Consider the following 12,587-nt stretch of genomic DNA (forward strand, 5'->3'; position numbering starts at 1 on the left):
GTGTGTGTGTGTGTGTGTGTGTGTGTGTGTGTGTGTGTGTGTATTTCCTCCTATAGGAAAGGTCACCTATATGTAGAGCCTCAGTAACAAGTGACATGACTCTGTCTCCTCTTGTTTACAGTTACCCAGCATTCCTGGTGTCCCCTGACAGCTGCCACATATGTAATGTCTTGTGYCCACAACATGAAGTGTGTAAAACACATTTTACTGGAGGGAAATGTGTGCTGAAAATGAGGGAATCGTCAGTTCAGGAAAATGCACAACAGGCCTTTAAAAAGCGTTTATTTTTGGGAGAAAAAAAACAAACTGTTCACTTGAAAAACTTGTGTCAATTTTAATCCTCAAAAATTGAATCTATATTTGTGTTTGCACCAAATGATAGAAAACAACCGTTTTTTTTTTTTTACAATTTAGTAGGTTATTTTAAAGACAAGTCCCAAGTTGCTCCACTCACACTGCCTGCCCAAAAAAAAAGGTCACACCCTAATATTTCATTGGACCTCCTTTAGCTTTGATTATGGCACACATTATGATTTATTTATTTCCATCCAGTGTTGCATTAATTTTTCACCAAGATCTTGCATTGATGATGGTAGAGTCTGACCGCTACACAAAGTCTTCTCTATTTTTCTACAGCAGTGTTGTGTGCCTTGAACGTGTAAAATCTTATAAGAATTAACCCAGACTAAWAAATAAATGTAACCAAAGTGGTAAAAATGTTTGGTTCTTACAGTCTGCAATAATCTAAATGTGAGRAGTGCTTTATTGTACCGCACAACATTTCTCTCTTATGCAACTTTGGTTCATGAGCAACATGACAGCTGTAATGATTTGTCAACACAACCATGAACAGTTGAAATCCTGACGCTGTGGTTCGTCTGTGTTTTTGAGTGCAGATGGTTACATGTCCTCACCTGGAGGCGCTCCAGCAGTCCAGTTAAAGCCTGCAGCCAGGTGAGCGTGGTCGCGTACTGCTGAGCGCTCACCACTTTGGTTTCGTGCTCCAGYTCAGGGACGATGGCCGCAGTTCGCCAGCCGTGACGCAACGTCAGGTCCTAAAACACACAAGAACGCAGGTTAGGTTAACGGAGGTAAAAGGACCTAAACGTTTCCTGATCTTTTTTATTTTGGGAGAAACTAAAACATAGATAGTGTTTATCCAAATAAAACTTTGAACTTGTTGGAAAACAGTTTGGTGGATGACTTTATTTTAGGACTGYAGTTAGTTTTGGGTTGGATCCAAATATGCTGCTGTTGGTTTAMACTTTAATCTGAACATTACATACATAGCTTTTACCATATTGTTTTCTTTACTTCTCTTTTTATTTCTTCTTTCTTTTAAGGAACTGTATATTACAATATGAGCCGAAACGAGCATGGCGTTGTCAGTTTTGAATCACTCAGTTTGCTAGAAAAACAAAAAACAAAGCAAAACTGTTTGGATTTGTTTTTAACAAAACCATGCATGTTACGAGTATGGTTTAGATCTTTTAAAGTGGATTCTGTGGAAAAGTTAAGAACAATGATTATCTTACCTGTTTTTAAAAGCTCGTTGAATGACATCAGCCTATTTAAACATAATTTAATCCAAAACAGATTGACTAATTAATGAATTATTTGGTTTAGGGCCTGTCAGACTAGCCATTAGCTTGTCCGTCCAGTCAGAATTAAATTGTGTTTCTTCAAATTAAGGTTATTAAAAAGTTATCTACAACACGTAAGACATTAGTTGTTCATAATCTGCCCACAGAAACCAACTTCAATAGATCCAAACTGCTGCTTTAATCGTTTTAGAATAAAATACTTTGAATGTTATTGTAGGGAAATTATGTTGGATTTGTAATGGTGCAAAAAGCATTTCCTAATACTTACATAAAAGTTAACTTTAGGTATAAAATAAAACCTGCATGCACCCTATGTTTTATTCGTTTCTTTTAATCTGGGTATAGTGATTCATTGCACTCTATAATGCAAGCTATTCATTCTAAGGTTTTGCACCCTAAWGCTAAATTAAGAAATATTAAACACGATGTCAGCACTTTCACTTGTATGATCATGTCATATCAGCAAGCAAAGCAAAAGTCACTGTAAAATGTTCCACTTTGCTGTGTCACACCTTAAAAGACACAACACAGGAAAAAKTATCTTAGTCACCACTAATGTTGAGTCATAATGTGGACTTTTACTGAGGTTACTCAATAATGGTGAAATGATCAAACTTTGATACTTACAGCCAGGTCGCTGTAAAGATGATCTCCAAAGTAAAGAACCTTTGAGCCTCGCCAGCCGGTCAGTCGGAGAAAGTCAAACAAGTTCCCCTGAAACACAAARCTTGTTAATTAATCTTGTTAACCAAGATGCACACAAGTACAAACTGGAGTTGAGCAAAATCATCACATGTTCATTTACATGCCGTAATACTATCACGATTAATATGTTTGGCACTTTGTGATTAGTGCCCATGATGATAACAAATTTTGTGTGCGACGCACTACTATCAAGCACACATTTGTGGTAGAATGACAGAAGGTGCTAATGCTAACACAGATCTAATGTTAATCCAAAGCTAATGCTAAAACAGATGTAATGYTAATCCAAAGCTAATGCTAATGCAGATCTAATGCTAACACAAAACTAATGCTAACACAAAGTTTATGCTAATGCAGATCTAATGCTAGTGCAAAGCTAATGCTAATGCAGAGCTAATGCTAAAGCAGATCTAAGGTTAATGCGGAGCTAAAGCTAACACTACWMACTTGTTTAATCAGTKGAAACACTGGYATAAAACGGAAAACGAGGAAAGCCAGAAGATATGGACCAAAGCMACACAAAAAATCTCCTCCAGCAAAAGTTAAAACAAATCTACTTGACCAAAAATCCACTCATTCAGTCTATMCTTTACTAGCGACAAAGTAAGCACTGGGAGGAAATAGCACGGGCCAGTACACAGGCTAACTGATTTAGAGTTGAAAACATGCAAGTGCAATTGTCATCTATTAATCGTTGTATTAATCTTTATTGGCTAAATGCCACAAATAATCGTGATTTTTTTTTTTCCGATATCACCCAACCTTAGAACAAACATATCTGTAACATCGGCAGAGAGAAACAGGATTTATTAACCAGGTGACCCAACAGAAAACACAGCCTGATGTGAAACTAACCTGCTTGTACATCTGTCCTTTGTCCAAACTGGTGATCTTTTCCCATCGAAGGTCTCCATTTCCATCCAAGCGCCTGAAAGGTCTGTAACAGTAACAATTTAAAAAACGTTGCTGACAGCACTCTCTAAAACCAGGATGGCTTAGTCACGTCTAAAAACAGTTACTCACTTGACACAATCTGTGAAGAAGTGAGGTTTCTCTGCCTGCACAATCACAACGTCAAAGAAGTCTCTCCAGTCTTTCCCCACCATGTGCGTCATCCCCTTGTCCCTGCACAGAGGGGAAAAAATAACACGTTGCAACAGCTTGGTTTGCTTTTGCATTTTGTTATGAGTTGGCGTGAGCTACTGCAGCTGCAGACCTCACACAGCTCCAACTCACACAAAGCTGAAGGGGCTGTTGGTGATGAGGAAAAGCTTCTTTCCATGACTGACCAGTCGGTTCAGAACAGACTCGGTCTCTTTGGCTCGCAGGATGAACTTGTCTGTAAGGTCCAGGAAAATGACTCAGCGGTGCAAAATGTAACTCTGAATATGCTGCACTGGCATAAAGAGGGGTTCTTACCCATATCTTGCATGACCCATTTGTACATGTAGCCTTTGAGGTGAACCATGCCGATGGCTTCCTGAGGATTAGGAATACAGTTTAATCAGACACGTTTGAGGTTATTTTTTGAGTTAACACAACGCCCTGTRAGCACTCAGGAAAACATTTATTTTAAGACTGAGAGGCACTGTTTCAATTAGGAACTTCTCAGTGTACTTTAGCACAGGGTGTTCCCCGGTAACTGAAAGCTTTGAAGCCGCAGGAAAAAGGAGGAAAAGCCAGCATTGTTCCTGGCTCCACTCGAAATTGGTGCTCTGAAAACTTTGCCTCAGCAGATTCCTGAGCCTCCAGCTGTACGCGAACAGAACTGGACGTGTAAGCAGTCACATACACACAGCCAGGCCTGCACGTTCCCAGGAGTGGGAGCTACAGGCCGAGGCCAGAACTGGACGGCAGCACGTCTGGACGGGAAACTTACAGAGACGTCCTTAAAGAGGTGGACTGGATCGTAGTCAATATCRTTGGTGATGAAATAGTTGTTCGCCACGGCCAAGAGAGTCATCTCAGGGATGGAGAAAACATCCATGAACTGCTTTACTTTCGGCCCCTGAGTGCAGAAAGTGAATTAAATTAGTAGACTGACTTTAAATTTAAACCAGTCATAAGCAAACTGGAGGAACACAATCCAACCTAAAGAGATTAGAAACACATGGAAACTATTCYGAATAGGTTTATTTAAAGGTTAAATAAATAATGAAGTTGCATGTACACAATTAAAACATCTGACCCCAAATCTACCAAACAGGATCAAAAACATCAGTCCAAATYGWTCCTAATTAGAAGCCTGCTGGTTTGACTGTGGTCTCTGCAGGTTCAACAGAGCCGTTCTTTTTCCCGTCTGCACTTTGTAAGAAATAAAAACGTGACAATCTAAACTTTGGMCACATGGTGCGTTTTGCGTCAGCCGCTTTAGAACTGGAACATTCCAGATGATTCATGAAGCCAACAGTACAGACAAGATCACAAACATCATTTCCTCTTATGCAACGCTGCAATCAGGCAAATCCCAACATTTTGGAAGTATCTGAGGACAGCCACAGATTACACCCTGAATTTGCCGGGGAGTGGCCAAACCAGATTATAGCGATTGTTTGTTCTGTCTGAACYGAACARTCAACGGGGAAAGCACAGAAAATCYGATAAAGAAACTGAAGWACGCCTCTGCACCAAATTCTGCCTAAAAGTTATTTCACAACTGAACCAAGGAGTTTGGCAAAAACWATCCAGGAGAATTATCACAACTAAAAACACTTTGTACCTTTCCATAGAAACCACTGTCCTGCTGCAGGGGGACATGGAAGGTCCCCCCATASAGCTTAAGAACCTCCTCATCAGGCAATGGACTCAGACCCCTGGGTAGAAGACAGATGGGTTTTAAAARCACAAGTAACTGATTATTTAACTAATGTTTTAGCATTTAGAAGCAAAGATAAAAATATACGTTAAGACAAAAAAGGTGCAGCTGCTCTTACCGATACACTGTTCCTGGCTCAATGTAATGAAAGGCATCGATTTTCATCAGAAGACCCTATAAAACAGTGGAAACAGATTACTTAACATTGTCAATAAAAAAGYGAATTTAAATATGGGTTACTGCAGTGAAAAGGTAAAATAATGTACCTTTTGGATGTCATAGTGAAGCCCCCGGACAGTAAAGTTGGGAATATAATCATATTTAGCGATGCCTTTGGGGTACTGTGAAGTAAAAAGACAGAGTGGGTGATTTAACATAAATTTGAATGTCTCTAAGTAATTTTTCTAACACAAGTTCTGTGAAACCCACCTTAAAGTGTTCCACCAGGAAGCCCCTTGCGGTGTCGTAGATCAGTTTGTTGAGAGTGCTGGAGTACTGGGCTAAAGTGTAGTCATAATCAAAGCCGTAGATGTCCACTTCAGACAGGTTGACTTCATTGTTGGCGTAGATGACCGCGGAGTTGAGGCTTTTACACGCACCTGGTGGGATCAGGTCTGATCCAGGCAGGACAGATGAGAAAACATGACTCAGTTTTAACAGTGAGGTGTCAAATCAGGCAGAAAATAATGACCCAAGTGAAGTAAAAACAAAAACAAAAAACAGTGACTTTCTGAGTTGAAAAAGGTTACAAAGCCTGCTGAGTGTGCATTTCTGCACAGTAGGAATGAAGTTCAACTGCTGCTGTTTTCAATCCAGTGGTGCTGGCAAGCTCAGCGGAGGTTGCGCAACACGTGGTTCTCATATGTCAACTGTTGACCAAACCAGATCAGTCGAAGAAAAAGAAAAAAAGAGAACATTTTGTGCAGAGGAATATTGTGTTCAAATGCAACGCAGCGTGGCAGCACAGAACTTCCTGTTCACATGGGATTGTTTCTGCTATTTACTCTTTATAACCACTTTTCTCACAAGTACAACACAGTGCAAAACGCGTGCATGCAGACGAAACTGTTTACAGTTTATTCCCAACACAGACGTCATTCTGGTGACARAATATGGACAGCAAGTAAAGTTCTCTTTGATCTATATGGGAAAGTAGGTTATGGCCTTCTATCCTGGGACAGTTCAATGGGAGCTGCAGCTGGGCATCAGACTTTTACACCCAACAACCCCCTGCTTGGCTGCCATCCAGCCTTCCTGCTGTTCAAGCCCCTCACTGTTCATGCAAAGTCACTCATTCTTTTTCAAAACCAAATCTGTGAAATTGCAATTCTGACCAGGAGGAATGCATGACCAGCTTTCCCTAGAAGCTTCTTTTATTTTGAAAATTTGTAGAAGGAGCCAGTCACTGTAGGAAAACACTGTCTGTGTCAACATTTRGAACAAAATGCACATTAGTCACACTGAACAAAACCACTCCTATAACCTGACTGAGTATAACCTGTGTCCAGTTTTGTTTTTTAAACAGAAACAYTAAGATCCCTGGAAATAGGGCTGGGCGATATGGCCCAAATTCGATTTTCAATTTTAATCAATTTTGCTTCCCACTKAATGGCGTGCCTCTGTTTCAGGTGTCAAAACTAATTTGTTRTACTCCCGGTTTTTGTAGCAATATACAGATTTAGCAGTGAGGTGTTCGTTGCTCCAAGTCTGAGGTTGCAAAACCTAACCAGTTCCAGAAAACTGTAGAAACACTGCCTTTTTTGGGGAAGTAGATCCTCTTTGCTAGCTGCCGTATTGTCATGTTGTGTACCATGCAACTTGAGGGACAGATGGGGTGATCTCTGAGCTACAGAAGCCCCAGAGTGCACTGGTGAGAAAAAAAAATCTCGATTTTCCAAAAATTAAATCTTCATAAATGAAAAATTCAAATAAATCGATTAAATCGATTTATCGCCCAGCCCTACCTGGAAACTTTTTTGTACTTTTATCAGTTTTAACTGCTTTTTTTTTTTCATTTGTAGATCTAGATTCATTTATAAAACATAAAGCATCATATCCCACTTGTCCAGCTGCAGAACTGCCACGTTGTTTGCAGGATTATACATGTAATAATAACGACCACATAAAGTTGAAAAGGGCCACGATGCATGAAGAAATTCTTCTTTGAAAATCCATTTAAATGAGATTTAGTTATCTGGGTCAAAGTTGAAGATGCTTGAAACCTCGCCCTGTACCTTCCTTGTTGTGTGTGCAGACCTGCTGACAAACAGGGCTAAGCTAATATAAACAATCCTGAAAAGCTAATATATTTAACCCGTTTGGGGACGCGCCTGTTTGTGCATGTTCACCAATCCGTTTAAAACACATTTTAAACAAAATACAGCAGATCGRCAGCATCGCGTTAGCACAGTGCAGAGAAGATTAGTCAACACGCTCGTTCATTGTTTTTGAGAATGTGTAGTTCACGGTGCCTCGTATAAAACAGCTCCGCCTCTCCAGCGTAAACCTGAATTTAAAACGAAGAGCGCTCATATTTAATTTAAAAAGGAGGATGAAGCTACTCTAAACGTACAAAATGTTCCTGCGGGTGGATAAGCATCGCCGAAGGCATGATGACGTGGAGTGTTACCCACTTCCTTTGAGGTGGGGCGGTGACGGAGAGGACAAAGGGTGCCCCCTGTGTACGTGCTTACCGTAAACAAGCCGCTTCATGTCGTTATAGCGAGTCCACAGGTAGGAAGTCTGGTCCATGGGTGCCGCCTTGGAGGTGAAGCACCGTCTCCTCACTCCCGGGACCCCCGGAGCCCCCACCGCCTCCTTCAGCCTCCTCTTGTCCCCGCTCGGACTGTGTGGGGGCTCTCCGCTGCCGTGAGACGACTGRGAGCTCTGCTCTCCTCCGCTCTGGTTGTTTTTCTCCTCCTGCCGCAGCGTGGTCCCTCCGAGCTCCCTGCATGATGTGGAGGAGAGTCTGCTCCCTTTAGGGGACCGTCCAACAGGAGGGGTCCTGTTGCCCCTGGTCCACAGTGCACGAGACAACGTGGTGCTCGCCGTCTTCAGAGACATTTTGTTTGTTTGTTTTTTCCACAGAGAAAAGTTTAACACGCCTTGACTGTCTGCTGCAGAGTCTCCAACTGACTGTAGGCGCGCGTGAAAACACAAAACAACACCTCGCTTTCATCGAGGCCACGCCCCGTTCGCAAAGCCCCGCCCCCCCAGTTAAAGAGAGGGTTTCTTATCTCCGCTGCTCGTCGTTATTTACATCTGTTGACCACGGTTATCTGCGAAAACATTCACATGAGAAAACTGTGGCGTTTGATGCGTTCAGAGCGTATGGCAGGAGTAAACAGATATGTGTGAAGTCACGCACGTCACGTCACACACCCCTGCAGGCCACAAGGAAAAACACCAATCAGTGTAGKATTGCACACCAAACTGTAACAGAGTTACTTATTATTCGGTTTAAAAATGATGTGGCATAAAAAAAAACATCATGTTGTGAAAAACGTGGATAAGAAAAAAAGTAACAATATTCAAATAATTTAAAAGCAAATGCTGGAGTGKAAACTAACATTAATGATGATATAAATATTGTAAACTTTTTATCATGTTTGTGTCCTCATGCAGTGTTTTGAAGAGGTTATGGAGGCAGGCTAGTTTCTTATTGTTCTATTGGAATGTACAGAATGTACTTTTGTATTGTTTTGCTGAAATGGTTGAAGCCTTCACTTAAAAAGGCAAGACACTCCTGATGGGAGCAAATGTTCCTGCAGACTATTACTCAGCAGAAATGTTGCCTTTGGCACACCTACAGTAACTGGACAAGCACACACTAACCACGCACATTTTCCTACTCTTTTTTCCCCTTCTTCTTCTTCTTCWTCATCATCAGACCAAGTGTCTGCAACCTATACAATCAAGAGCCATTTTGTCCCTTCATGTGTCGCAAAACACGCTACAACTCTTATCAACTGGTGGCCCGCGAGTTTGTTGAAGAGAGACTTCCTGGCCAGCGCAGGTGACACTACCAAACTAAAAATGCACAATGAATTAAAATATATATTTACATATATATACTTCAGGACAAAAAAAACACCGTATATGTAAACAACAGTGTTGTATAAAGTACCTTAAAGTGATACTTGAGTAAAGGTATACAAGCTATCATAAAATTATTATGGTAAAAGTTAAAGTTTTCTCTAAGACTATTACTTGAGTAAAAGTCTTAAAGTATATAATTTATTTTGTACTTCAGTATCAAAAGTTAATTTCTGACATAAAATGTGCTTAAGTTTTAAAAGTAAAAGTATTGAGTAAAAGCGAGTGGTTAGATTTTCCAAAATGACAGTTATTGGGAGGTGACCTCTCAAAAAAACACTTTTTAAAGGTGTGCAGCATTGATGGATTGTATACAAACTCATACGGAGTCAGAATGGTATACATTTACGGTATACTTCTCATATAAATATACTGATATACCTTATAATACTACTTTCTACTTACCCTTTCAAAAAATGTAAGGAGTTGAAAGTACAGATACATAATTGTGTAAAATGTATGGAGTAAAAGTAAAAAGCTGAAAAATAATTACAACCAAAATTTCTACCTAACAGTAACAAAGTATTTATACTTAGTAACTGTACAACTCTGGTAAACAAGTACATACCGGTAGTTCAAACTTAGTTAAAACTAAAACAATAAAAATGTATGTTTTTGTTTGTGTTTTTTAATTGTATTGGTTTATTTTTTATTTATTTATTGTTGCTTGTTTGTTATTTCATCAGCTCATTATTTCTTCTCAGCAAATTCTATATAAACAAGAAATCCTGATGGGTTTTAGAGAAAGATCATCCTATAATGCTGGAAGTTGGATTATTAAAGTGGCCAACAAACTAAATGATCTCTCCTTGTATGTAAACAATTGACAGTACAACTGCTAATGCTAATCTGCCCTGTTGATTAAATAAAACAATTAAATCTCAAGTTAGTTTTGGTCAGAGCTCTRCTTCAGTCAATCAATCAATAACCAGGTAGAAAACCCATTGAGATCAGGATTTCTTTTACAAGGGTGACCTGGTCAAGAGGTCTGCATGACACRTCACAGAGGAAATCAGAGTTAAAATTTACATTGTGGTTCAAGTACAACAATTTAAGATACAAGATTTTATAAACAGATTTACTTCCTGTTGCGCTGCAGAATGGCAGCACTGATGAGAGCTCCTCTTCAAAGCAGTCCTGTATAGCCTCATCAGTCAAATTGTCCCACTTGTAAATAAGCTTGCAAACAGGAAAAACTGGTTCGCAAGATTATTTACAAGTGGGACAATATGGCTGATGAGGCTCTACAGGCAAGGGTGTTACTTTAGGTCTACCTTTGGGGGGTTATGCTCTAAAACCCTGCATGTCATTTTTAGCAATTATGCTTAAAACGTAGATATAAGACATTGTAATTTTTTTAAATCAGGTCAAAGTTACCTAAAGACAACAAGAGAGTTGCATCTGTCTACTTAATGAGTTAATTTCTATTGTGTTTGAGCAAACAATGTCATTTTATTGGGGGGGGGGGTATTTTGACTGGATCAAATTATTGTGGGGGGTCATAACCCCCCTCAAATTACGCCTATGTCTACAGGACTGCTTTGAAAGAACTGATTGGCAAATGTTTGCAGACTCAGCTGATGGTGACATCAATGCATACACTAACTGTCACAGGCTACATAGGGAAGTGCATTGATGACATGCCTAAAACCTCCATCTATTCCTACCCTAACCATAAACCATGGGCGTGACCACAGGTTCGTACCAAACTTATAGCACGCACCATTGCCTTTAAATCGGGAGACCCTGAAGCCTACAAAACAGCCAAGTATGATCTCAGAAAGACCATCAGGACTTCTCAAAGGGAATACAGGGAAAGTATGGAGTCTGCACAAAAAAGTAATGACCCTAAGCGCATGTGGCATGGATTGCGCTGTATCACAGGCTGTAAGGGTAAAAACAGGCCTGTTGAGCTGTCCAGTGCATCATTCCCAGATGAGATCAACACATTCTATGCTCGGTTTGATGCAGACAACACCACACCMATCACCAGGCCGCAAGGGGACAGTAAGGACACAACACTCCACATTGACACTGCTACAGTCAGACGGGCGTTCAAGAGAGTAAACCCCATCAAGGCACCAGGACCCGATGGCATCCCAGGACGGGCACTAAGAGCGTGCGCTAACCAACCCGCCGAGGTGTTCACTAACATCTTTAACCTGTCTCTGAACCAGTCTATGGTACCCACCATCTTCAAGACCTCCACTGTTGTCCCCATCCCAAAGACCACCACAGCATCCTGTCCAAATGACTTTAGGCCCATTGCACTCACTTCTGTCATCATGAAGTGCTTTGAACAAATCACCAAGACTCACATCTGTGCATCCCTCCCTGACACCCTGGACCCTCTACAGTTTGCATACAGAACAAACAGGTCCACAGACGACACTATGGCTCTAGCAATTCACACCTCCCTCAGCCATTTGGAGAAGAAAAACACCTATGTGAGAATGCTCTTCATTGACTGCAGCTCAGCTTTCAACACCATAATCCCCTCCAAACTGGTCTCCAAGCTCACAGCTCTGGGTCTGGAGAAATCCATCTGCTGCTGGATATTGGACTTCCTCACCAACAGACCACAGGCARTGAGAATCGGCAGCCACCTTTCTTCCACACTGGTCCTCAGCACTGGTACACCTCAGGGACGTGTCCTCAGTCCACTGCTGTACTCCCTCTTCACACACGACTGTGCCGCCAGGCACAGCTCAAACATCATCTTCAAGTTTGCTGACGACACCACCATCTTGGGCCTCATCACTGAAAACAAAGAGCATGCCTACAGAGGTGAGCTGGAATCACAGACCAGCTGGTGTCAGGAAAATAACCTCTCACTGAATGTCAGCAAAACTAAGGAGATGATAGTGGACTTCAGGAGATAGCAAGGAGGCCAGCACTCCCCCATCTATATAAATAACTCTGAGGTGGAGCAGGTCAGCAGATTTAAGTTCCTTGGCATTCACATCACTGAGGATTCAACCTGGACATTACATGTAGACACTGTGATCAAAAAAGCCAGACAAAGACTATACTTCCTAAGAAAATTAAGGAAGTTTGGTATGAACACCAGTGTAGAATACTGACTGTGAATACAGTTATGTTGAAATTTGACCTCTCTGAGTTGCCGTAGGTCTGCACATGCGCAGAGAGTCAAGATGGCGAGGTCACCAGGTGTATGTCTCCTACTGCTCACGTTTTGCCAAATAAACCACTTTCAGATTTAATACCGATGTCGTTTTTTATAAACATGACACAAAACAACCAGCATCCTCACAAACTTCTACAGGTGCACTATTGAGAGCCTGCTGACGAGCAGCATCACAGTGTGGTATGGGAACTGAACCAGTCAAAGCCAGAAATTACTATAG

General features: G+C 41.1%; 1 protein-coding gene across 1 annotated transcript in view; it reads right to left on the reverse strand.

The window, feature by feature from the left end:
• Window positions 1–8,210, reverse strand: part of nt5dc2 (5'-nucleotidase domain containing 2) — a gene marked incomplete at its 5' end in the record, with an annotated part of 10,613 nt that extends 2,403 nt beyond the window's left edge. The window contains 12 exon segments of the mRNA XM_014010958.1: window positions 915–1,055; window positions 2,232–2,318; window positions 3,165–3,246; window positions 3,333–3,434; window positions 3,546–3,648; window positions 3,729–3,789; window positions 4,189–4,317; window positions 5,029–5,122; window positions 5,243–5,298; window positions 5,391–5,465; window positions 5,554–5,738; window positions 7,818–8,210. Of these exon segments, the coding sequence (XP_013866412.1) occupies window positions 915–1,055; window positions 2,232–2,318; window positions 3,165–3,246; window positions 3,333–3,434; window positions 3,546–3,648; window positions 3,729–3,789; window positions 4,189–4,317; window positions 5,029–5,122; window positions 5,243–5,298; window positions 5,391–5,465; window positions 5,554–5,738; window positions 7,818–8,187 (1,485 nt within the window).
• Window positions 8,211–12,587: the final 4,377 nt, after the last annotated feature.

Source organism: Austrofundulus limnaeus, unplaced genomic scaffold (assembly GCF_001266775.1).
Source record: "Austrofundulus limnaeus strain Quisiro unplaced genomic scaffold, Austrofundulus_limnaeus-1.0 Scaffold75, whole genome shotgun sequence".
NCBI lineage: Eukaryota > Metazoa > Chordata > Actinopteri > Cyprinodontiformes > Rivulidae > Austrofundulus > Austrofundulus limnaeus.